At 43.3% G+C, this 26,876-nt stretch overlaps 1 protein-coding gene across 1 annotated transcript in view; it reads left to right on the top strand.

Moving 5' to 3' along the window:
- Positions 1-26,876, top strand: part of SIM1 (SIM bHLH transcription factor 1) — a 54,260-nt gene that overhangs the window by 13,026 nt on the left and 14,358 nt on the right. The window contains exons 3-9 of the mRNA XM_075087347.1: positions 51-140; positions 262-370; positions 500-585; positions 1,765-1,964; positions 2,078-2,184; positions 3,094-3,241; positions 23,318-23,483. Coding sequence (XP_074943448.1) covers positions 51-140; positions 262-370; positions 500-585; positions 1,765-1,964; positions 2,078-2,184; positions 3,094-3,241; positions 23,318-23,483 — 906 coding nt within the window. The remainder of the gene's footprint in view (positions 1-50; positions 141-261; positions 371-499; positions 586-1,764; positions 1,965-2,077; positions 2,185-3,093; positions 3,242-23,317; positions 23,484-26,876) is intronic.

Here is a 26,876-nt window from a genome sequence, read left to right as displayed (position 1 = left end):
CTCTGTCTGTCTATGGATATATTTATACTTCCCTCAACCCTTTTCTGCAGACGTTGGACGGTTTCATATTTGTCGTGGCTCCGGATGGCAAGATCATGTACATCTCAGAGACGGCCTCGGTGCACCTGGGCTTGTCGCAGGTAGGCGGGGGGGGAAGAGCTGCTAGTCCCCGTGCCTGCGTGCCCCCCCCGATGACAGGGGAGGTTGAGGGGTGCCGGTGCTGAACCCCTTCCTCCCCCACCTCCTCCTCCTCTCTCACAGGTAGAGCTGACCGGCAATAGCATTTACGAGTACATCCACCCCGCCGACCACGATGAGATGACGGCGGTGCTCACGGCCCACCAGCCCTACCATTCCCATTTCGTTCAGGGTAAAGTACACAGCCCTCCGCCGCACCCCCCCCCCCCTCCCGAGCTTGGCCTGCGCGGCCGCGGAGGAAACCGCGCAGGGGCGGCGGAACCTCGCCTCACCCCGCCTCTGCCTTTCCCTCCCCTCCCAGAGTACGAGATCGAGAGGTCCTTTTTCCTGAGGATGAAGTGCGTCCTGGCCAAGAGGAACGCGGGCCTGACCTGCGGGGGCTACAAGGTACGTGCCCAGGCCAGACACCCCCCGACCCCCCCGCCGCCTTCCTGCACCCCTGCCCCGGCAGCGGCCAGCACACTGGGCGGGCGGTGGAAATGGGGACAGGAGTGGGGGTGAGCCCTCTGTCCGCGGGGGCTGGCGCAGCCCGGTACTCTTTCATGTGGTTCAGAGTCAGAATTTCTCTCGGAGTTTCAGGTTAAAGAGCTCAAACCACAAACCGAAGCAATCGAACTCCCCGTGTTGTTGGTTTTTTTTTTTTTTTTTTTTTTTTATTTTATTTTGCTTTTTAAACTGAACCTCGTACAACCACTGATGTTCCCGAGGTGCCAGTGGAAGCGGTCAGGTGACACAACGGGAGCCCTGGCTTAATTTATTTCTTTATTGGGTAACCCGTCAGCTTCAGGGGCAGCTCTCCAAGACAAGGGTTTGGCCCGCGTGTTCCACACGGTTCTGCTCGGGGCCCCTCGGTGGGGAGAGCCCCTGCTCCCCCATCTTCGCCCTGCTGGTTTGTCAGCTGCACGACGCCAGAGAGCGGTGGGTACCTATAACCCAAGGAGATGTTGTGCCATGACATGCCGTGGAATAAGGACATCTGTTGAAATTACTCCAGGAAGAAAAACCCTAATAATAGACAAGTAAGACTGGAAATACACAGCAGTGATATATGCAAGGAGGCATTTAGGAGACATACCTAAATCTACGTCCAAAGATATGTTCTGGCTACGGATCGCGTCTGCTCTGTCCGTACAACACACATATCTTACACATGTGACATATGCACACATGTAAACCCTTTCTCTCACACGCATACACTCTTCATTACAAAGCTGCAAGTGGCTTGGCACTTCCGCGTCTTTCCTTTTTAGAAGAATAATAAAAGCGTAGTTAGGAGGTGGTCCAAAAACCACTTAAGTCAGTGGAAAAAAAAACCCCAACCTCTCGTTGGCTTTAATGGGCCTTAGATCAGTGCTGATCTCTCTCATGGAAAAAAACCCAACCCCAGCCCGAAGAGAAGAGCAGAAAACCGGCAGAGAGTGCTGCTTTGGCGGAGCGGTGCCGCGGCTCCAGGGCTCGGGGCAGCGGGAGGGTCTTCCCGGATCCCCCCGCGGGGAGGGACGCCTGTCACAGCACCCCCCCCACACCCCCCCAGACAGCCCCCGAGCTTTGCTGTGTCTCCGGCAGGTCATTCACTGCAGCGGGTACCTGAAGATCCGCCAGTACAGCCTGGACATGTCCCCCTTCGACGGCTGCTACCAAAACGTGGGCTTGGTCGCCGTGGGCCACTCGCTGCCGCCCAGCGCCGTGACGGAGATCAAGCTCCACAGCAACATGTTCATGTTTCGGGCCAGCCTAGACATGAAGCTCATATTCTTAGATTCCAGGTAGAGCCGGGGTTATTCCGAAAACTGTTCCCCCTCGCCCCTCCCTTCTTCTCCCCCAGGCCTCCTCTCCTGTCCTCTCACCCACTGGTATTTGCTGCTTGTGTCTCTTGCAGGGTAGCTGAGCTAACAGGTTACGAGCCCCAGGACTTGATAGAGAAGACCCTTTACCACCACGTCCACGGCTGTGACACCTTCCACCTGCGATGCGCGCACCACTTGTGTAAGGAGATGATGTTCTTGTAGGGACCCTGCCCCTCGCCTTCTCCCTCTGCAGGTGGACTTTGTGTTTGTTAGGATTTACCTCTAGGTCGGAATGGGAAAAGCCAGCTCACCGAAGGGGAGAATAAGCAAAACCTACAGCAGCTTTTAATGAAGCAAGTCGTTAGAGACTGAACTCCGAGCTGGAGGCAGGGGGGAAATGGAGGGGATCGGCAGTGAAAGGCTGTTTTTCCCTCCTCAGCTCCCGGTTGTAGGACAGGAACTTCCCTGCGCAAACCTCGGGCGCTCCGTTCACTTCGAATTCACGTTAGGGAAAAACCCCTTTTTTCTTGCTCCAAAAAGGCACGCCAGTGAAATCCAAACACTTTTGTTCCACCGAGTCTTGCAAATCTTATCTGTGTATCTAATTCTGACTGCAGTAGGGAGCCCGATTCGGAGAGCTGTTCTTTATTCTATTTTGATATCACGATGACATTAATGCATGGATAGATGAATAAAAAGGATATTAATTTCCGGTAAGTTTCCTTACAGAGAATGTAACGAGAAGAGATAAAACCCAAAGCCAGACTTAGAGAATTAAATCTCGATGACGATATGCCGGGGTTGGGGGGGTGGATGGGGGTACCCAGCCCCCCGGGGCGCTCACCCTGCCCCACCGCTCTCCCCGAATAGCCTTTGATAACGAGTAGCCCGACCCTCGGGGCCCGAGGTCAGCCCTGCCCGCAGGGCTCCACCACCCCTTGCCCACGGGGGCTTCGGTCCACGCTGCTTGCCGGTGTGATGCTAAGGGGTTCCCTCCCTGTCCCTCTCCTCGCCCGCGGGGGTCCGGGGGGGTGCGCGCCCCCTTCCCAGGGCTGATCAAAGCGGAGGCGGGAGCCGCGCTGAGGGTCGCCCCGCTTTGTCCCCGCAGTGCTGGTGAAAGGGCAAGTGACCACCAAGTACTACCGCTTCCTGGCCAAACACGGCGGCTGGGTGTGGGTGCAGAGCTACGCCACCATCGTGCACAACAGCCGCTCCTCCCGCCCGCACTGCATCGTCAGCGTCAACTACGTCCTCACGTAAGTCAGCCCGAGGGCCGCGACCAGTTGCGCGGGGCCGAAAGTGGCCGAGCGGGGCCGAGAGCGGAGCCGAGCGGGACCGAAAGTGGCCGAGCGGTGCCGAAAGTGGCCGAGCGGTGCCGAGAGCGGAGCCGAGCGGGGCCGAGCGGTGCCGACCAGAGCCGAGGGGAGCCGAGCTCCCGGCGGCGGGCACCTGCCGGTGCGCCCCGCACAGGGCAGCGCCGCGGGCCGGGCCCGGCGGCCGCTCCTCCCGCCCTCTCTCCCACGAGCACGGCTGCGAAGCCCCCCGGCTGCCGCGCTGACCAGGGCAGGCTCGCCAGGTCTGCTAGGAAACACACTGAACGCTTTCATCTAGATGAAGGGTTTCCCGTCTGCCTGTTTCTTGCTCTTTCGAGAGGGGAAAGATTTAGAGGTTTGTCACCCACATATTTTGCTGCCCCCCCGAACGTTTTTTTCTTCAGTTTAAATGCACCCAGCATTAAATAAAATTTAATGCAGCGTAAAAAAAAAAAAAAAAGGTTTCCACGTACGGAGTTATTTATACTCAACAAACAGGACATCTGTTTTTCTTTTCAAAAATCTGGGGTTTGAAGTTCTTAATTTCATCCAGAGTCTCTATCAAAGCTCCGAGATTTCTTTTTTGTTCTTGGATAGCGATCCTTACAGTGAACCACAAAGAGAGTTGGTGACCAGAAGGGTCAGACAAACTCTAAAAAAAAAAAAAAAAAAAGAATTAAAAAAAAAAAATCAGAGTGACTGCTGAGTTACCGATTATCTCAACACATCATCTTGTATTTGCGGATTTCTAGGTTGTGCTCTAGCTATGCTGCTTAAACTGAAACGCAGAGGCCCAGTGAGGGAGGGGAAGGTGGCTCGGACTGTTTTGAAGCGTTTATCACCGCGGCTGTCCTCATCGCCTCTGGACACGGCAGGAGCTGCTGGCGGCAGCACTGATGCTTCGTTAGGATCGTAGGGCCGGTCGGGTCGGCGGTGCCTCGTTGATTCTAGGGACTGAGGTTTCCTCTGTTCAGCTCCTCATTTTTAATTCTGGAGGCAGATGTAGGTGTTGGAAACGTCCGAGAGGCGCTCCCGCCCCTCTCCCAAGGCTGCGGCGATCTCGCCCTTGCGGGTTTCGTGCGCGCACAGGTGGCGAGTGGGTTGGCAGCCCAGTTTAAGACGTGCTTCCCAAAAATGAAGTGGCTCGTTACGGAGGCAACGCCTCTGGTCGTGTGTGCTGGCGCCTCCGGTGGGGAAGGGGATGCGGGGCCATTGCTAGTGCCTAATGGCTTTAGAAAGTAAGGTGATAACGGGGCACCGTGCTCTTAGATAGGCAGACAGGGGTTATTGCGCCTGCATGAAAAAGCATACATTTGGGTCAGCAATCTGGTGCAGGGGGTAAACTGCGATTCCCCTTTGAAGAAAATCCCTTTCATTCTCTTTAAAAAGGGATGCGGGGTAGTGCTCTGGCGTTCACCCAGCGAGGATGCGGACCAGCAGAGGCGTCGTCACCTCTGCTCTCTGGCTCTTCCGTACCTTCGTACGTTCCTTTTCCCCTACACCAGCCCCTCTCTGTATTGTAGGCGTTTTATACTTCTCAGTTAAGTCCAAGCGCTTGACTTAGGTGACCGGGGAACTGCGAAGACAGAAGTCAGCGTCTCGTAACGCTAAGAACCAAGGAACAGACAGGCAACGAGTGGTTTTGCACCAGCAACGCTCCATGTTTTCCTATGAGCACCTGAGATTATCGGTCGTTTCCCTCCCCTTTAATCCCCAAAGCGTGCACGTCAACCACGCAACTCTACCTCAAATGACCCGCCTGGAAATGAAACATCCCAGCGGATCTGCTCGAGGGCAGCCGGGGATCCGGCTCGACCTGTCCCCTGCCTGCCGGGGGTGACCGCCGCGGCACCGCCATTTCGCGCTGGCACAGCAAAGCAAGCAGGGGAGCGCCCCGGTCCCGCGGGGGCCGCTCAGAAACCCCCCTCGGAGCTGTTTCCCAGCGGCGGGACTGTGCGACCCAGCCCACGGTGGCTACCAGCGCCTCGCAGGGGCCGCGGCCACCCCGTTTGCACCCCCACGGCCTCGACCCGCCCTCCCGCCGCCCAGCAGCTGGGCTCGGGGAGCCCCGGCGCCCACGGCCCGCCCCCGCCCCCCCAAACCGGCTCTGCAGGGGAGCCGGCTCGCCCCTCAGGAGCGATGCCTCCGCCTCGGCTGACTTTTCGCTGGTGGCAGCGGCTTTATATTTTCGTGCGTTGTGTATATTGCGTGCGTGTATTGGATTTTAAGAACAAGGTTATCTTTAAACCCGTTTCCAGCCAGGCTGACATGTAGGAGGCCTGCAGTTGTTCTTTCAAGATTCCCCTCGGAGGATGAGGTTACCCCGCGGCGCGGTGCCAGGCTCCCCTTTGCTGAATTGCCTCCGGTGCGGAGGAGGGCGAGAAGGCGGAGGGGGAGCCAGGCTGGCTAAAATGCGGGTGGTACATGCCGGGAGGTCCATCACGGGCTGCGGCAACCGTGGTGCGCTGCCGGCGGCTGCAATGCAGGCGCCACGGCTGCGTTAAAACCTGCTTTGGCTACGCTCGGGTCCTCGGGGTGTCGTCGAGCCTGCCCGGCCCTTCATTAGGGCGCTGCGGAAGAAGAGGGAGCGCCCTGCTTGCTTCTGCGGCGGGGCTGCTGCTGCTGAAATCGCTGCCCTAGGTCCAGGGGGCGGCCGTACCTTCCACCGCATTGCTATTATTATTATTATTGCTATTATTATTATCATCGCACGGCTTGCCTGCCGTTCGGAAAAATAAATGAGAAGAACAAGCCGTGCTGGGGGGCTGTGAGCAGAGAAAGGGCTGGCTTTTAAAGGAGTGAGATGTAGGCAGCCTCTGAAATGCCCAACCTGGGGTGGAGGGGAGCTGCTGGGGAAAGGTTCATGGTGGGAGAGGCGGGCGGCGGGATGCTGAACCCCTCGTACCTAGAGTCGGCGTAGTCGTCTTAATGAGCTATTCAGAGAAAACAGGTTATCGCTCAAATAAGGAAGGCAGGTGGTGAAAATACAGGGGAAAAAGAAGGGTTAGGGGGACTTGACGTTTTCCCCTGGTATGAGGTAGACTCCACTCCATTAGGGCCGCGTTAGGGTCCTGTAGCACTCAAAATTAGCAAATGTTTAATATATTTTATTCCGCTATAAATCCTATAGCGACTGCAGTTCCTTAAGGATGACATTGGATTACTCCAGTAAACCAGGAGCAGCTGAGATACGCGCGCGTGTGGGCCGTGGGTTCCTGCCAGCCTTCACCCACGGCCCCGATGCGTGGCAGAGATGCCTGGGCAGAGGCACGGGTTTGCCTGCTGCAGCCTCGCCATGATTCTAAACACAGCCAGGAATAAACGTGCGTGTGGAAGAGAAAACCAAACCTTTGTATATCGACCTTTGCATATGGAAGCCGAGGAGAAAGCAGAAAAGTTGAAAACTAGTGGGTTTTGAAATGGGATTGCAGAGTGGAGCTTGAATGGGACCTCTCCCAAATATTCCTTTGAAAATAGGAAATGTCAGTCTTTTTCACTGAATTGGGGTGAAAAGTAGCAAAAGGGGTCATACGCTTTGGAAGATATGGTGCAGGTTTTTGACCTGCTGGGTCCCCTCACACAGTACTTCTTCACTCAGGAAAAGCCCCAGGAGTTTATTTGGTTTGCCTGTGGGATGAAGAGCTTTTTCTCACTGTTGAGAGGATGCGGAGTCTCTGATAGTTTGGAAAGGAGTGGGTACTGAGTGCCATAAGTGCCAACTAGTCTGGAGGACCAGTTTCAGCGCAGGCTCAGCAGGAAAAGGGAGAATCTCTTACCTTGTAGCTTCCCAACTCCCCTGGGAGATGCAGATGATGAAACCGGAAAGAATGGCAAAGGGCTTAAGCAGAAGAGACCCCCACCCCCCTTAAGAAAATAAAAAAAAGAGGTCATTTCCACCTTCCGTAAATCCCAAGCTTTGAGAAAGTGAATTGTTGAACTGAGGACAAATGTTCGTAACATGTAGATATGCTGAACTAAATAGGCACGGTGGCAAGGGCATTTTAGCAACAAGAGGAAAGGTTATCTCTTGTGTAATAGCAGTGTGTCAAAAAATAATATAAATTACCTTTAAGGACTTCAGCTTTAAAGCACACGTTTGCTCTTCTTTGTATTCTGCTTGGCTTATGTAAGTGCAGACACAGAATATGTGTTTCTTCTCTTATTTGTTCTGTACACACAGTTGCCGTATCATTGATTATTAGCTGTGCATGTTTATCACATAAAGGGACTCAAGTTTGAGTCAATTAATAGGGAATGCAACTGCTGAAGTTAAGTTTATATTTAGATCGCAAACAACCTCCCTTTAAACAAATGGATAACGCAAAGTGCAAATCCTTTGACTTTTTGAGCACGAGCAAATATTATAATAATTTGTCCCCAGAGAAAGCTAAGGAAGCTTTCCTATATACATTTCGTTGTCCTTTAGCATTTAAAAGAATAACGACAGCGGTAACGCATGCAGATAGTATAGATTAGGTACCTAATTGTGACTAATCTCTGTTCTGATGATATAGTACATATATGACATAGTTCCAGTTGACCTCTTCACATTGCATTATGTAACTGGCTGATTAGAAGTACAAATTGAATGCAATTTGTTTGAAAGATTATTTCACAAATAACTGCCATATTGATGAATGTTTTACTTAATGATGTGGTAAATGCAATTTAGAATAAATTAACCGTTAATTGTATCCGCACACTTCATCTTTAGATTGTTATGACTATTTATAGCTTTGTGTACTACCAGATTTAAGTGATTGTATAAGCGATGTGATATCATTCTGTGTGATGGCTCAGACTTTGAAAACATTCCTCCCTGGCATATTAAGTGGGCTTTAGGGGAATTTATGTTTCATGTGGAAACAAAGATTCGTCCGTGTTTTTGGACAGCAACAATGACATATTTCCATAGCTTTTCATAAATATCCTCTTTTTGGCCTGTCTCTGCGCCATCAGGTCTCACCTCCTCCTATTCCTAGTCAATGGGAGAATCCACTGTAGTATATTTCCATACCTACAGGCCCACCTTTCTCTCAAATTTCTCTCAAATTGACCTATCTGGAACTGCCACAGATTCCTTTTCTCAGGCAAAGGCAGATACATGTTCTCTTGTATCTCTCAAGAGTGTGATGGAGTGTGTAGGATAGTGAATATGCTGGGGAAGTTATTACTTGCAGGAGAAATCCTGCACACCCTTACATCACTAGTGGAACTAGTTGTATAAGTAAGCTAAGCTATCTAAGTTTAATAATAGAGATAATGCTTAGTGACTTCAACAGGGTAGTGTATTTTTTTCTTAAATAGTTGTAAATAGCAGAATCAAATGTGACCAGCTGCTTTTCCTTTATATTTCTCTGTATTAATGGGAATTTTGCCACTTGCATGACTTTGCACACATCTGGGTCCACCTTAATGTGTTGAATCTACAATGTACTTTTCCTAAAACTGGAAAGCCTGCCATCATTCACATGTTTTGATCAGCAACATAAATATATAAAGCAATTGTTTTAGTCAATCTATATGCTTGGGAAGCATATACCTCAAAGAAAGAATTATAAAAGGATTCCTCTTGAACGATTCAGTGCAGTATTCTGTTTGTTCACCATTAGTTTTTATTACGGACTTGTCTCCCTGGAACATTGTTTATATATTTCTTGCAAATAGGAGACAGGCTTTTCCAGGTGTCCACAATACGTTTCTGCAGTTCTTCTTTGTTCATGTAGGGGCTTTCTTAGCTACCATTTGTTTAATTCACTCCAAATTTCTATGCTTGTATTTAAACCAGGTGACTGTAATGGCCAAGGCACTAAAACTATGAGCCAGAGTCTACAGTCACTGCTCATAGGAAGAAAGTTTTATTTGCTAGAGTAATGATTAAAGGACTGCAGCTCAGATCCATAGGAAGAAAAAAAGCAGTCATTAGTGTAAAGTCTCACACGGCATGAAATTCAGGATTGCAAATAAGCGTCTCTATTCCAAGAAAGAAAAGTGACTTCCAATGCTTTCTGCTTCATCCCTTTCCCATTTGGTGTGCCGGCAGTTCCAGGCCTTTGGAAACTCCCTCCTCCCAAACACTGGGTTACAGATCTTGTAAAATGATTGTCTGGGGTTGAGACACATTCAGCAGCAGCAATCGCTGAAGCAATTACTATCTCCAGCTGTCTGCTTCACTCCACTGATGAAAGGTACAGGGCCCACTGCAGGGACTCTTACTCCTAAAATGCCACAGTTTATGGTTTAAGGTAAACTGCCACAGATTTCATTTTACATGGAAGCATTGGACAGTACACTGTAGCACAGCTGTTCCTGCTAGAGGGGTTGTTCACACTTTATCCTTACTCTGCCTTTCAGCGCTTTGAATGGCATAAATGAAGCTTGTGAACTCCACTACAGCAGCTGGGTGCTTCCAGTCCCTTTGGGGATTGGCCCCAGTGGTCCCCTTACATGGCAGAGGCAGGGCGACCGTAGGGTTATGTTCACTGCTCTGTGGGAGCTCAGATTGCTGAAGACAAGCAAGGCAGTTGGAAGAATGTCTGCTGGTTTTACCACACAACATTTGCATCTTGCCTATAGATTGTGTTAGTGGCTGTGCAGAAGAGGCAGGCTAAGCAGCTGAACTGCTACGAAAGGATTCCCCTCCATGCTATCATCCTCTCGATACTCTGCACAAAACCGGATGCGGAACTGGCTCCTGCTTTTGTAACAGCAACCATGCGTTCCTTAAGCAGATTTACAATTTTACTAGATCTGCTTCTGTTTCCTTAATCTGTTGCATGTTTGGTCTCATTGCTCTGTGCTGCATCTCAGTACTGCTGAGATTCCCATGTTGTTTCACTCTAATTATCATGAGATACAAGGGGTGTGATAAGTTGCTATACTGCTTCTGAAGTAAGCTCTTCCCTCTACATTATGGTGTTCTTGCTAATTTTTATCTGTACACACACAAACGTGGCATTTCGACATGGCCTAAATTAAGTGTTAACAAATAAATCTCCTTTGTCCGTTCAACAGTGGCAAGTATCTGTTTAAAATCCAGTCCTCCTTCCCTCACCTCTCTTTTGTACTTTACAGCATGGGCCAGGCTCCAGCACACATGTTGATACTCAGTAGGTTACTTCAGAGGCAGCCCCTTTCACTTTGATGACACTATTTATGGAGGCAGGCATCCCTCTGTGTGAACAAGGGTATAGTGTCTGACCCTTCTGAAGGCTTGGGATGGCTGAAGTCTGGAGTCAATCACATGATCTTTAACACAGTTAGACGATTTATTCCTGTTGTTGTCTTTTGTTATCATCCACTTAATGCAATTAAATCGCAGAAGTCCTGATTTACTAAAGCACTTGAGCACATGGCAGGCTCTAAAAGTGCTTGGACATAAATTTCAGTACATGATTATATCCGAGTGAATTCAGTTTTGAAATAAAAAAATGCCTTAGGCACACGCTTAGAAATAAGAATATTCCTTGGCTTTGCCAAACAGAGATGGCTTGAAGGATGCATTTGTTACTGTGTTGAATTGGGACCTAATAAAGAACAGCCGTAGTTTTTCAGCTACAAACCACTGTGTATAAATCTTGGGGGCAGCAATGTTGAAAATAACAGCTATTATCTGCTGAAGTTTTAGTGCAACTATGGAAACTCAAATGCCTGGCTAACTAAAGTTTGGCTATATCCCTAGCATTGTGTGGATGTTTTGACATAACATAGAGTGAAGATCCTTAAACCCATCCAATATCCAACGTTCTTACATCTGTGCTGTTGGTTAGGAAGCGAACATGCACGGTCTGCCCTGAAGGCAGCCTGTTCCCAAGTAGCCTGTGGCTTCGATCATCTCTGTACTGTGTTTGGCAGCTGGTAGCCTGGGCTGTTGCTATAGAAAACTCTCTCCCTCTGACTTAGGCTCCGGTTAACTGAAATCCACCCAAAGGCATTGCACGCTATTTTTGTCTTGCTGTTTCCAAAGACTGTTTTGTACACAGAACAAAATAATAATCTTTAATGACTGCTTCACAGGGCATATCCCAGTAGAGTATTTGCTCAAATAAAGGCTGGATTTGGGGATAAATAGCTTGATAGCATCCTCCCATTTCAGCCAAACTGCTGAACGGTGTTCCCCAAAAATAATTCTGTGGATCCTAAGCTGCTAGTAGGAGAGTTAAAGCGTCGTCTTCTGAAAGACGATGAGCCTCCTCAGTGCTTTCTAGTGCATGAAAACTAGCAATGGGGGTGGGGATGTGGCTTCAGTCCAAAGAAAACTGCATATCTGTGTGACTACAACTGTGCGATGTAACATGGGGATATGCAATTAGGGCTTCCATGATGATATCGAGAGAGTTCAAGAAAGCAACAGGAGAGAAGGTGCACAGCACCATTTGTACAGGTGTGATACTCTGGAGTTGCTGTGTATGTGCTACAGCTATGGTCATCACAAGCACAGTAAATCTCATACATTATGATACACTAGACTTGTTGCACAAACCAAATCAAATGTTCAGTTACCTCAGCTGAAGATTAGCTGTAGTGTCGGTAGTGACAACAGAGCGGCTAAAGCCAGCTAAGGCCCCTGCCTGTCCTAGTCAGAGCAAGGACCAAGAGGGCAAAGGTACTAGTCAGATGATAGACTTAAATTTCTAAAGGAGATTGTAGCTAGAATGTGTTGTGTGAATGAAATGATTTTTATTTATTTGTTGAGAAATTTTAGATACGCCTAGTAAGTATTTCACTACCTGTAACTATTCAATTCACTGGAGACTTATTCTTCAGTTTCGTAAGTCGGATTTTAACATGGGCATGCTTTTCTGGGACTGTGTGTGTTAATGATGAGTTGTTGTTAGGAATATTGTCAAAAAGCATTAACCACCATCAAAAAAGTATCTTTTCTGAATTTGAAGGAAAGAGTAGGGTCAGCAGTAGTTGTGCAATGTATGGTAGTTTAACTTACTCTGTGGCCCAGAGGGTCTAGGTAGTCAAGCAGGTTATCTTGTATCAATTTTAACATTTAATCAACCCCCTTAGCAAATATAACTGTGTATAATATATACTTTGAGGAGATAGAATCAGTGATTACCAGCAAAGTACCAAATAAAATGGAGTATTATGTGTTATCTTATAGCCCCATGATACTGGCTTTTCTTGCTATTTGTCTCCTGTTTTATCAACATAAACGCTTTATACATTGTATGTCTCTCAAAGCTGGATGACCAAGCCTGAGTCCAATATGAACAGAGTCTTAGACCCAAGTGACAAGTAATGTGAGTGGGATTTGGCTGCATTAGAGGCTTGGCTGTGGGTGGGAAAGAGCTAAAAGGCAGTCTAAGTCAGGTACAAATAATGAAATGAGAGAACAGGTATATTAATTTGTAAAAAAACCCCAAAAGCCTTTCTTCTCAAACGCAAAAGCCACATGCAGGTCCTTGCCTGTCTTCCTCCCCTTAACTCCTCTAAAATTTAAGCAAAACAAGGTTCATTTGAAAAGCTTTTATTAGGTATCATATCACGGTTTCTTGCTTTGTGGGCAGATAATGGGACACATCGGCCTTCAGGGGCAAAGCGCTGTCCCTTGGCCAAAGCTGAGGAACTCCAGGCAAGTGACTTGGAAAGACTTGCATTGTAGACCTTGCTTCTTCTGAGGAAGGTGAAAGTCTTATGACAAGAAAGATCTGATCTGCTGAAAGAGGAAGTGATCTATTGTAAATGGGGCCTCCTCACCAGATGGAGTTCATGAATCCTTTTGGACTCAACATGCCTCTTCACTACGGGGCGCAACTGATCAGAAAGAGCAGGCTGGAATGATGGACAAGTATGTTATGAGGCATGCAGATAGGAAATTTCCCAAGAAGGAACAAACAGAATGAAGAGTAAACCATTTTTCAAGCACATTGGTTTTTTTCATATAAACTAATCCCAGGTCACAGAAGCTTATCCAGAAAGTCATCACAGAAAAGCTAACTAATCGTTTTAAGTGTTCACCTTGGGATATTGGGAAGGTTATCACAACAAAAGCTTTAATTATGGGGAACATAGAGGTGTTGATAAAATCTGAAATATCAATAAATTAACTTTTACAGTAAATTATTTAAAGTAATAACAGCAAATTGTTAGGACCACTCTTCACTGCACAGTTTCAAAGGAACTGAAGTATGAAATTACTTAACTGCTGTGGTATAGAGTGTAATGTAAGGACAGCTACACAGGATCAGACACATGTGACCATGGCAAATACTTTGGAAAGAGTTTAAAAATAGGACAAGCATGCAGTAATGTCTCCCCAGCACTTTCTCCCAATCTTCAAGAAGTTCAGATGACTTCCTAGAAAGAGGTGAGATCTTTGAATGTATTAGTTGTCAATGTTTTGTGTTTTCTGGTTTTAAATTTTTTTCTCTCCACAAATGTATCTGTTTACTTTTTGAAACCATGTGAGCTTTTGCCAAGCTTAAGTAATTGTGGTAAGAAAGACATCCTTTTGTTGTGAAAGTGCCACCTTTTCATTCCTTTTATAACCCGTACTTGCTTTAGAAGAAAAAGTGGAAAACTGTTTCCTACTCATTTTCTCTCTGTCGCTCATAATTTACAGGTGTTATTTTGTTCTCCCAGTCATCTCTTTTTCAGCCTGAGGAGTCTCCTTGATTGTTCCTCATAGATAGGCTGTTCCAAGCCCACCATCCTGCTGTCCCACTCTGAGCTTTTTCAGGTTTTCAGATGGGATGGTAAGAGTATACAATATTTGACGTGTCAGTGCATGAGGGGTTTGTGTACAGTATGAGGTATAATAGTAATTTTTATAATAATCATTTACTGCATAACTATGCAACAATGTGCAATTGCTTACACACAGGGTAGCCTGTGTTATCAGTGACCTCTCTGCAATGTGATGCATCTCTCTATTGTGAAGCTGCTCAGCGTAAGTGGTGAATTAGAGAATTCTTCACCAAAATGGAGTTTAAGGCTACTAGTTTTAGAAAGAAAAATCTGAAACTAGGTTTTTAAGACCATACTTAAGCCCCATAGAGGAGTGTTGTTTATGTCCCTAATAACCCAGAGTCCATAGCTACATAATTGTCTTTTGTGGCTTCTAAACACCTGGGAAACAGGAATTTTTCCAGATTTTGTGCCAACTTTTCAGTTACTTACAAGATGTAGAATAGTCAAATCTTGAAAGTATCTTGGCTTTTTTCTTGCCGTGAGTGGACAGAACTGGTATGAGGCTCTTATCTCTTAAAAAAGTGCTTGGGTTTTAAAATAAAAACATCTAACATCCTTCATGAAAATCAGGAGGAGCTCATTTTGGTTCTCCTTATTACATATGTATGAATCCTTAGGATTTGGAAACCTGTTAATTTATAATTTCTGCCAAAAAATCATCAGCATCATCTCAAATCCTTTTGTCCAAGCTTATCATATAGCTATCTAGAGTGCTATTTCCAATAATTTCTGCTCAGTTAGGTACACAATAACAATGGTATTACATGTATTCAATCAAGTATTTTTATTCATAGAATACATCTCAAATTTATTTTAGCAGTTTAAATAAGTGAGCTTAATGTATATTTAGTCAAGCATTACAGTAGTGAGGACTTAAGTAGATTAGAAATAAATGAATCCAATTAAAGAACACGTCTGTGAAATTTGACATGTCATAGGCATGAATGAACTGTTTGCACAGCAACTGTAAAGAAATCATTAATGATTAACTATCTAGAAGAGGTTTAATCAAGGATAAATGGTATAGGACATAGTTAACATTTGTGTTGAATACATGGAGATTCTGAAATAATAAAAGCATGCTCTGCTTCAATAGTGACATGAGTACTGGTCTCAGGAAATGTATTTTTTGTTGTCTGTGGTGGATGTGCAGCTGTTAGCTTAATAACATCACATTAGCTATCACGCATTGATAGTGGCAGATTTTTCCTTCCAACAAAAAGCTTAAGTTTAATAGGCAAGACAGACAAAGATATTTCACAAGAGAAGCGTTTCCTGCAAGAACATGTTGTCATCCTCCCTTTCAGAGCTAATATTCAGCAAAGTTAAGGTAGGGATTCTCAGAAGTGATCAGCGCTGGGCTAAATGTGACCCCACCAAAACTGAAAGTCCCATTGGCCACCTTGGCTCAGGCAAGCGCCAAGTGCTCGCTAAAATCCTGTGATACATGATTTGCCCAGTAGTCTGTGGGAGGGCTGAGAATTGAATCCAGACCCCTTGGCTACTAGATCAGTGTCTTAAAGGTGTCAGTGTTATTCAAGGTATATTTTTTAGCACATAAAAATATGAAGAAATCTGAGATGGGAAAATCTACCCTGTGTAACAGCAGTCTGTTGCACTGTTGTCAGTCTGGCTTTCTGCAAAACGGAAACCACCTTAGAGGGATATGTGAGAACTTATGTTTATGTGGCATTAGTTCCGAGAGGGGTGCTGCATACATGCACTTGCCAATGCACCGAGATGACATTGTTTTTTATGGAGTGATTGAAAAGAAGTAGTTGGAAGAAGGCCTTTGGCTTATTCAGAAACATTATTTTGAATGTGCAGGTGAATTTAAAGTAATAAAAACCCCCAAATGATTACAAAGAAGTCACCACAATAATTTAATAAAGGCTGACAGTATGGACGTGAGTCATGGAGTTCTGCGAGATTTAACATGCTTTCAGATAAAGTATTCTTAACTGTTTGGTGGCCATCCAAAAGAAAAAAAAAAGAAAAGAACCTTTGCAGGCTGTGTCCCTCTAATCCAAACTTCTCATTATCAGGCAGATCGTAATATATACAAACATTTATATACTCCTGTCAAATATATTTCTCCATTTAACTTGGCAAGCACTGAACATACATTGAACATGACTTTTAGCCATTTGTGGTCCCAGGCACTTCCCATTTGAAAGAAAGCACTCCCAGTATAAATGTAAGTTACAGAATTAAACTCAGGTCATCATATTTTATTTATTTAAAGATTTTTTTAGTGCTATCTGTAACTAAAAATGGTAATTATATTTATATATAATTAGACTAGGATATCTTAGGCATTTTATTCACAAACGGTAATAAATCCCCAGTGTATATTTTCATCCAGCAAACCTAGTAAATAAAGGCAAGTAGAGTACAAAGGACTCGTTTTGGAGCCAGAAATGGCTAGACGTGTGGTTGGGAATGATAAACTGCACCTTCAGACTGCTGAAAACTCTGCCACACCATGATTATCTAGAGGCCAGGATGTTTTATGTAACTCCAACTGACAGTTAAATGACTGCATTCTGAGATGAGAAACCAATCAGGGAATATATAAAATTTCTCTGATGGCAGTTGACTAGAGGATATCCTCAGATATTTGTGTTAAATGATCTGTATAGGAAACTTTGTACTTCAATTTTCCTGAATGTATCAAATAATTTAATTAAACTTCCTGGTTTGGATTGCTCTGTCTTTAAAAGCAAATATAGAAACATGCTATCACGTATGTGAATCTCATGGCTGGAGAAGCTGTAAACTTTGACTCAACAAGCTACTGTTGCTTGTACTATTTATGGAGATAAATGGGTGCCTGGAACCTAACGAAGGGATCCAATATACAGATCTCATACTTCTCCAAGTAGATGCATTACTTAACCATTAAGTGTACTAATGATAAACAACCGCTTGAAAGATTTCTGGAGGGTCTTTCCAATTACTTTGGTGAGCAGTAGGTCAGACCTATATGGGACTTTCCACTCGAGAAACTTCAGAAAGGAGCATTACTAACATCATCCTGATAACTGACAGAAAAAATTGAGGCAGGGAATATCTCTGAGGTCGCACAACTGAATGGCAGTGTAGTTTCATAACAATCAGTGAGGTTCAACAGCTTTTTTTCCCCACTTTGTCCTGAAACTTGGCTTCCTGTATGAGCTAAGTGAAATCTCCTTATTTTGACTGGTTTTGGAAGATTCTAAAGGGATTGCATACGCTCCTCCTGACAAGTCTTGTGAGCAGACTGAGGCTTTTGTAAACATTTCTGAGACACATTGTACATGAAAAGAGGACACAGCAGATGAGGAAATTGTCTGTTTTGTTGTACCATCTGCTGATTTAGAAAGCCATGAAGATGACAAACAGCCAGAATCTGTTCTCTTTTCACTCATCTGCTGAATGGCGCTCTGTTAGCATTGCATGAGCTGGACTGTGGAAATGTTAAAAATTGCAGGCATTATTTAAAAGTAGAAGAATGATATATTACAATATTGTGGCCAGGCATGCATGAGGAAGTGCCAGACTTTTACCACCTTCATGGATGATTTTAACTGAATTACAAAAACTCAGCAAAATAGTCTGAACATTAACAACATTAGCACCTTTAATTTCATCTCACAGTTTCTACTCTGTGTTCTGTTAGACTGGCAGAAAATCTGACAAATATAATTTTTCTGATTTTTAACTAAAAGGAATGCAGAGTGCATATGACCCTTTTCAAAGATTTTTCATGTAAAACTAGAGGAAAGGATGAACATATATTATGTGTTCAATAGAAATAATAGTGCAACCAATTAAAATTACACCTTGTTTTCTTTTGCATAAACAATGGTTTCACTTTGCTTCAGTCATGTGACTGATTGTATCCATGATGTAGGAGCTTTCTGCATTCAGAATGTATAATGCTTTTACTTTCGGCTTGTACTTCATTGATTACTTTAATATGTGTAAGAAATGACATGGGTGGAGGTTATCCAGTGCCCGTCATGTTTAGGTGGTCACACGATCCCTTTTTATTCTTTATTAGCTGTGATTTCCAGTGGCAGCATGACCATTGCTTATTGTTCAGACTATCAGTTGAAAGTTACCTAACGATAAGAGTAAGATCTCTTTCCAGTTGTATACTGATATTTTGATTGCTGCTGGAGAGAATAAACTGAAGCGCATTTCTAATCCAATACTGTAACTCCACCTAGGAAAACTGAGTTTCTGTGAATCTTCTTTAAGGTGTCTAAATTTAGTGTCTTTTGATGTAATTAAATACACTGTAAATATCTGCCTCTTTGTTGGTTATCTCTATATTCTCAGTCACTGCATGTATAGCTTATTTTTCCTTTCTGGCATGTTGTGACATTAACACAAAAAGATGCTCCTTCTTACGGCTTTTACAGAGTTTTCTGTGGGCTGAGCATTTTTTCTTCTTTTTTGAAGGTTTTCTTCTTGTTTTGAAGGTTGTGCTGCTTATGACTGTAGATATCTAAGATCTCTATTCTTGAGTCTAGTTGTCCTTCCTAAGTTCTTTTGGTTGATTTAGATATTTATTCATCACTAATGGATGTCATTGTTTTACTCCTTCCTCTGGACACATCCTGCCGGGCTGCTCTTTCTGTTTGAAAGCATTTTTCAGGGCTTAATTTCTCTTCTGTTCCATAGCCAACAGTCTTTAAGTAGGGAACCTTAATACCTTCAAAACTATTTATGCCTTTAGCTCTCTAATGTTAATGTCTAATCTCACTCTAGTTTTCAGATTTTGGTTAAAGTAGTCCCAAACTTCACCATATTGCTTGAAGAAACACAACTACAAAAAAGCCCAGCTTGTCTGTACAGTTTGTTTGTTTTGGACCATACTGTGCTCACTGGGCTTCTGTCACTAATTCCGGTCTTCCAAACATTATTTCTAGCAATACTTACTCACCCTTTCATCACATTTTTTCCTTCAAAAAGGCCATATAAAAAAACCCCTTTTTTTTTCCAGTTTCTTGATGAACTCTCTCCACACCCTCAGTTGCTGTATTTGTGCAAGCTCTGTTGTTTGTAAGAATTCAGGTTTTGTGGTGCTCTGATACTCCCTTACTGTCCTTTTTTTGGTCTATCTGCTAATGAGTCATTATCTCTTCCTCAAACTTTCGTTAGATAGACTGTTGCCACCATATTGTACATTTTGGCAATGGTAGTAGGCAGAAAGTGTCTTCTAAAGCTGAATTGTGAGAACTCTTCACACAAGTGTTGCAGACCCAGCTGGCATCCAAGTCATGTGCAAACAGATTGGCTTCCTCTTTCAAATGCTTTTCTGCTTCAACATTTGCCCTTCTCCATCTATGCAGCTTGCTATAGCTAGATCCCTTTAGTAAAGAATGCCTTGTAATAAACTTTCAGATGCTTTATTGCAGAGAAGTGCTGTTGGTACAGCCATCGATCCTTGGTTTTTCATGATGTTAGCTCTAGTACATCGATAAGATACATCAAAATCAGGCTCAAGCTTTACAATTGGCATTGGAAGAGCCAGAGACATGACACAGAGTGGAAATGTTTCTGGCAGTTAGACCTGAGAAGAAAACGGGAAGCAGCGTATTGTAGCAAGAGGATTTTATGCTTTGTATTCTGATTTCTTTTCGCTTACAGGGAAGCGTGGTAATGCAGTCTGTAGGTGCTTGATACATTGACCACACTGGTCAGATCCTCATGTGGGGGGGAGGGACAAGACGGAGGATAAATAATACATTTTTGGAAGCATATGCTACCAAAAGCATATGCATCCAAGTTTTCTGAGGAGTCAAAGAGGACCTAGAATTTCCATCCAACTGTGGAAAGAATGGCTGTTTCCCATCATGAAAAGGTGGAGGTCTCCAATGTGTTTCCCTTTGCAAAGAAGCATCACTTTGGTCTTGTCTGGATTCAGTTTGATACATCTGTTCTTCATTTAAGAGCTAATTTCCTGTAGTTATTCTGATGTTTTATAGTGATGATAGTTGCATCAGAAAATGAGATAAATAGTCGATTGTCAGCAACATACTGTTAGCAATTGAACACATGCCATATCACTCTCTCTCTCAGCAGTCTCATGTAGATAGATGTAGATTGTATGGATCCCTGTGGGATCCTGAAGGTGAGGACCTTGGAGGAAGAGGCTTGTATCCACCACCTTTTTTTAAATTACATGTAGAACACAAGATGCAGTACTACTGTGTTGCAGTCATTGTGTAACAGAGGATTCAGGTGTCTGAGAACAGGAGTCTGGAGGCTACAGTTCCATGGTTGGTAGAAGTTTTATAAATTCCTCCGGGAAGTTGTCAGAATTTCCCTCTGTAGTTTGTGTACCAGTAGGAACCCTGGTTCCTCTTGTCCTTTGCCTCACAGTGCATATGGACATATGCACATTTTAATTTCTTGCTGGAACATCTGCATCTGACATTAGGACCACAGGACCCTTCCTCAATGTTTTCTTTGCCTTTTCTTTCTTTTTTTTATTTTTTTTTTAACTTCTGGCCTGTTACTATTGGTGTTCTGGTGTCTATCATGGCTCTTCTGAAGGGTAGCTGTGCTAGGATAGGGTTGAGACTGTACTGAATCATGCTTTGGTGATGCAAAGAAGTCCAGGTGTTTCATCTGCAAGGAGGCCGCAGATGTGTTCTTTTTCTAAGGGAAAACCTTGCATTTGGCAGCAAGAGCTTCACATAGTTTTCTTCTTATTCTTAGTTTAATGATGTTGCTGTCTAAGCAATTGGCTGCAAATAGCAGCTTGTGGTGTTTATTCTAATGTGTGGTGTTCTGGGAGGGTGACTCCTCACCATAATGATACCAAGGACTTAGAAAAGCAACATATAACAGCATGCAAGGTTTTGAGCAGCCCGGTTTGCCTGGCTTTCTTTAGATTCCCATGACCTAGAAGCATTGTACAGTGTAGTCTCCATGATTTGAATGCTTGGCCTTTACACAGATTGTAACAACAAGCAGTTAGCGTTGGAGTGACAGTCTGTGGTCTGAATACTGGGGTGGTGTTTCATCCAATTTTTTAAAACTCTTCCACTGACATGAGAAAGCAGCAGACAGTTACAGGATGGCACACACCAGGAGTAGGGAGGTAATGGCGGGAGTGCAGAGCTATGGGTTCTCCAGCAAAAAGGGTGGCAAAAGGGCTGGTAGGTACAGAAATGAAACAGAACCTCCTCATAACCCTAAGGCTGTGAACAACTGATCTACTTAGTTTTGATTAATTTTCATTTCTGGAGGCAATACTTTCTGCGTCTGACACTGAGACCACAGGACCACTCCCTTGCTTATAATCAAATAGTCAGGGGGAATGTATATATCAGGACTATTGATAACTTCTCATGCTACTGTAGTAGTTAAATATGAAGATTAATTTACATCCGTTGTTTCTGATGTTTTGTATAACATAATGATAATTTAGTAGGACTCAATTACGGAGGCAGATGCTTTGCATGTCAAGTCAAGGTGTCTGGATGGAAATTCTGAGGGTAATCATGGGAAAGATTAATGGTTTCAAAATACATGGATTAGCCTTACCTGTCAAACAGGCTAAAGCAAATCCTTATATTCAGATGTTTTCACTGCAGGCAGGATATCTGAAATGCAAATGTTATAGCAGAGGCCTATCTCTATTAAAGCCAAAATTTGAAGAAATTACCTCATTAAGAAGTAATGTTGCATTACAAAACATTAATTATTGTTGTCTGCTGTGGACTGGAAACAGTGTAGTGAGCACAGTTCTAATGTCAGTGACATGTTTTCATGTGTTATATATATACATGGATACATACGCTTTGTCTGCATTGCCAAAAAACCCTAAGTCTCTTCAACCAACAAGTTTGTTGTTTATCAGGTGCAAAAAAATTTGAGTGTAGAACTGGCATGAATTAATTTGTCTGTTCTGCAGGTTTATCTGTGGGTGTTCAAAGATTCATCCTGTTTCATTTATTTCAGTGATTTATCAAGTTTATCCTTCTGCCCCTGACTTTTATCTGAAAGCACTTCAGTGTACTAAGCTGTGATATTTTCAGGTTGTGGTGCAGTTGCTTTCTAAAAATGTTAGAGTGTCACAGCTTACATCAATATATGTGTGATTATAGAGCAAGATATTGTTGCTAAAGCTGGGTGAACAATTTATTATTAATATAATTCATTAAGGATGCGTCTTTAGGTTTAGATGGAGTATGGGGTAATGTGTGAATGAATATGTTGCCTCCTTGACTGCATAAGAGAAACATTATTCTTCCCTTGCTCTCTGACTTCTCTGCTGATTAACACAAAGGAAGAGAAAAGCCATGAATCCTTCCTCTTTTTCTCCAGGTAGGTAGGTCAGGAAGAAACTCTTGCTTCACTCTCTTTTAATAAATCATTGTCAGAATAGGTTCCGTATGACTACATGAAAGCTGGAGAGCTCATTTCTTACTCCCCCGGGTATCAGCAGACATGCAGATGTGTGCAGAGGGGTGCAGTCCAATGCATGTGCCCTCATTATGCTTAGTAAGACATTGTGAATAATGCCAGTTTTTCTTACTTTTATGTATTCATTAGAAAGCTCGAAGAAACTAACACTGAATTTCACAAACTACTATTATATCTAGCTCCCCATAGAAAACCTCTGTTGTTTTGTGAATGGGGGACAGACCATTTAAATCACAAGATTTGTCTTTATTCATCTGTTTTCTCTGAATGGTAAACTCTTTCAGTATAAGAAACTTTGAACAGACGAATAAACACTCACAAGACTCATAGAAGAAGAAAAATTAAAAAAGTCAAAAATCTGCACCAATTGCCTGAAACCCTGTAAAAAATGACCAGTATAATCTTAAAGATATAGTGTTTTCTGTAAAAAATTAATTTGTTCAGTTTATGTAGTCATCCGTGTAGGCTATTACGTGCACCCTCACATATGCATGAACACACACACATACACACGTGCTAAGTTTGTAGTTGTACAGTTAAAAGGTTTTTTAGGAAAATGTATCCTATTTACTGCTTAGCTATGTGACCAATGCAGAACTGTGTTATAAATTTCAGAAATTTCCATCCCATTGTTTTTTATTACTGGAGAAAGTAGATCAGGATGATAACAGTTGGATGCAAAAAACAATCGTATATTCAGCATAAAAATAGTGCTATTGTTTAGTAAGCTACGCTACTTAAATATGTTGGGATATACTGGCTTGCCCTGGATGGTTTTCTTCTTTTTCCTTAAAAATATCTTTCCTTTCTACCCCCCACTAAGATGGAAGGAATGTTTCCCATTAAGATATAAAGTGAGTTTGTTTTTCACTTTTGCCTTTTATATAGGGATACTGAATATAAAGGACTACAGCTCTCCCTGGATCAGGTCACTGCTACCAAGCCGGCATTCTCATACGCAAATTCAACTCCGACCATAACGGATAATAGAAAGGGAAGCAAATCTCGCCTCTCGAGCACAAAGTCAAAATCAAGGACATCACCATACCCACAGGTAGTTGTCTTTGAAAAACGAAATTAAATCTTTTTTAATATCTTGATTTTGACTGCTATTTTACCTGAGCAATTAGAATGGGTCAAAGAACGTGTGACTCAAAGGGAATAAAGGATGACAGTTTATAAGATCTTGAGACAGGAATATGTTTCTTTAAACAGTTTCTAAAAAGCTGGAAACATTTATGTTTCAGCATGCATAATAAATCATCGTCAACAACAATAACAGCGCAGGGCTCAGAGTTAATGAGGAGCGGACAGAAGGACAAGTGAAAATGTTGGTTTTGAAATACTTGGTTTAGAGGATTGTGAGGTTTGCCATTTGAGAAAGCTTGCTTTTTCTTACTTACTCTTCAATAATTCCAGCACAACTAGAAAGCTGCCAGATGTTGACAGCAGTTTAATACTGACATTTTAGTCAGGAGTAGTGAGTTTTGAGGAGGGAAGGCAATAAGCTTACTTGCTGAACTGGAACAAGAAAGCTTTTCTATGTACAAAGCTTTGAAAGGGAGAAATCACTAGGAGGTGGCCACTGGCATCAGTAGGCTTTAATTTCCCAGATTTCATTTTCAGGCCTAATGTGTAAGGAACATGTCCCTGCTTGGAGAACGGACCAGACTTGATTGGGTCTCTGAACTGGGGCTTACCTAATACATTTACAGAACTGATTTCTGCGGACAATGCCACATAAATCTGTTTGTCGAAATAACCATTATGTTTACTGAATGACGATCCAAGTCTTGCTGCCCTTATGCCACCGCACAGTGGATATAAATGTATGCATTCATGATGTTACATTGAAGAGCTATGCATTTTTAAAGAGTCCAGGTCAATATTTAACTGATAATGACCTTGTTGACTAGTTTCTCTGCAGGCACAATGTTTTCTAAACTGACCTCTAAGAATATACAACGTGAGCCCTAGAGTCTGCATCACTTCCCTGTTTTATTTCTTTTTCCCCTCAAAAGTACCAAGGGTGAGAATTTCAGTTAAGTGACATCTGCTTTTGGCACAGGGAGTATTTAGATAAGCATCTAGGTATGAGCTCAGATTCTTATTTTTAAGAATCTAATTTTGCCAGAGGTTGTTATGGCTCTTGTTGTTTAGTCATTTTTTCATTAACATTTCTGTGGGTTGTTAAAGAGGAGTCTTTCTCTTCAATGCGCTACACCGAACAATTGTCATAAAACTGCTTTAAAGAATTGGGAAGGATACCTACGATTAATTCTAAATTAGATTTTTAATATTACTATCTTTGATTTACTCAAATTGCCCTTCATCTCCCCTTACACAGTTCTTTCAGAAGTGCTCATTTGCTAGCAGGACAATCCCAGCTGAAGACCTTTTATCCTCCCACATCAATCTGCTTTCTGAAAGTGTGACTTTCATCAGGACCTTTTTATTCCCTCTCCCACCAGAAAAAATCCTGAACGAGCAATCCAGCATTGAGACTGTTGGTTTATCAGGCACTGTTGTCTGAAAGCTCAGGACATTTAGTCTCCAGTTTCATTTTGCATCCTCATTACCAGCTGCCTGGTAGTAAAGTCACAGATTTCATCATTCAAAAAGAAGCAGCCGTGCTAGTTGCCAATATCTTGAAAAATGGTCATACCGTTCATTGTCACACATCACCACAAGCAACACTGGCAGCTTGGCTTTGCATCCCTCTCATCCTTCTCCACCACTGAATAAACTGTTGAAAGACTAAGAAAAGCTGTTGTGAAGAACATGCAGCAGGTGGTATGGCCTGTGTCCCTCAGTCTCCAGCCCACGTAATTTGCCAGTCAGTTGCGGAGACTTAGAGTGTGACTCAAAAGCCACGGGTGAAAAGTGAGGTCATGGGTTTTGGCTTACGCAGTAGCCTGGGTTTTGATGGAGGAAGGAAGCAGGAAGTTTATTAGTAAAATAACAGCAGTGGGCAAAGTATTTCTTAAAGTTAGGGGCACCTAGGAGATTTTAAATGTAATACTTCCTTCTTTTTTCTTTTCCCTTTAAGATTTACTTTGCTTCACTCTTGAAGAGAAAAGGGAATCGTACGCTTTATTGGGTGATGACTGAGAGTCCTCTCCCTTGCCAGCCGTGTGCCCCTAAGACGTGAATTGTATGAAAACCATGTTAATAAATTTCAGCTGAATGTTCACTACTAGCGCAAAAGGTGGATGTTTTGGTTACCTAAGACAGCATTAATGTCTTTTTTTTCTCAAATCTTATGCACAAGCAGGCATAGTATAATACGGTACTTAAATTGGAGGCATTGGTCAGTGTCTGATTAACACTGATGTTAGTAGTGTGGGCTAGTGGTTTCTGTGAAACAGCCCCAGTCAGGGGAAGGGCAAGCAGAGAGTCTAGCAACCCAAAATTCAAGACACAGCTGTAGGATTTGCCCAGGCACTTCTCTGAACAGTGCTTTTCTAGTCCTGTCCTACCAGAGAGGCAGAGAGCTGAAAGAGGAGGTGAAAAAACAGGAGAAATGAGATAGTTGTTTGTAGAAAAAGGAAATTTTGAGTTGGTTAAAAGATGCCTGGAGTCTTCCCCCATAATAATAATAATTGTGAGGGAATCCCAAAATCTAGCCCTGGACCTCATTTATTTTGTGTTCCCAAAAGCTAGCCCTGGACCTCATTTATTCTGTACACAGGAAATAGCAACAAGATTGGAAAAAACGTTTTAATCGTGATCATCTGGACAACTGTTTCAGTGTTTAATCTCCCATTAATGATGATTGTTTAAAGAAAATATTTAAAATTGTCTGTTGTCTGCCTCTAATGGAGGTCAGGCCTGGATAAAAATTTGTTGCTTCATATCTCATCTTAACTCTTGGATAAAGATTATGTATATATAAAATGAACACACACGTACAAGTAAGGATGTACCCAAGAGCTGTTGGATGGAAGCTTTGAGGTTTGTGTTACAGTGTGCATGAATTTTTGGAAGTAAGAGCCTTCTCTAGTAGGTGTATATTAATATGCTTAATTTTGGCTGTAAATTGACTTTATAGCTCCTTTAAACAGATAATCTGGGTTAATTCTTCAATCCACCTCTATTTGGGCATATCACACAATGGGGTAAAAGTAACAGAATCAGGCTGAATTCTAGTCAGCTTTTTTTGTTTGTCTGTTTGTTTGTTTTCATTTCTTCCCGTAGCCTGAAGATTTGTCAACTTCCAGTTTATTCCAAAGCAAAGCAAAACCCTCTTTTTATAGTAAATGTAACTCCTGATCTGGTGAAGAGTCACCAGCAGTGTGGGTTATTTTAATGGACATGCTGTATTACTTTAATCTAAGCCTTTCACCATCTGTTCTGCCTATAACAGTGAATGCAAAAAGAACATATTTTACATTTCAGGATTACATTAGTAAAAAGTAAGATAAAAGTGATTTAAAAGCATACATAT

The sequence above is a fragment of the Phalacrocorax aristotelis genome, chromosome 3, assembly GCF_949628215.1.
Source record: "Phalacrocorax aristotelis chromosome 3, bGulAri2.1, whole genome shotgun sequence".
NCBI classification, from domain to species: domain Eukaryota; kingdom Metazoa; phylum Chordata; class Aves; order Suliformes; family Phalacrocoracidae; genus Phalacrocorax; species Phalacrocorax aristotelis.
The sequence above is the reverse complement of the archived record's forward strand: the minus strand, read 5'-3'. Positions and strand labels throughout refer to the sequence as shown.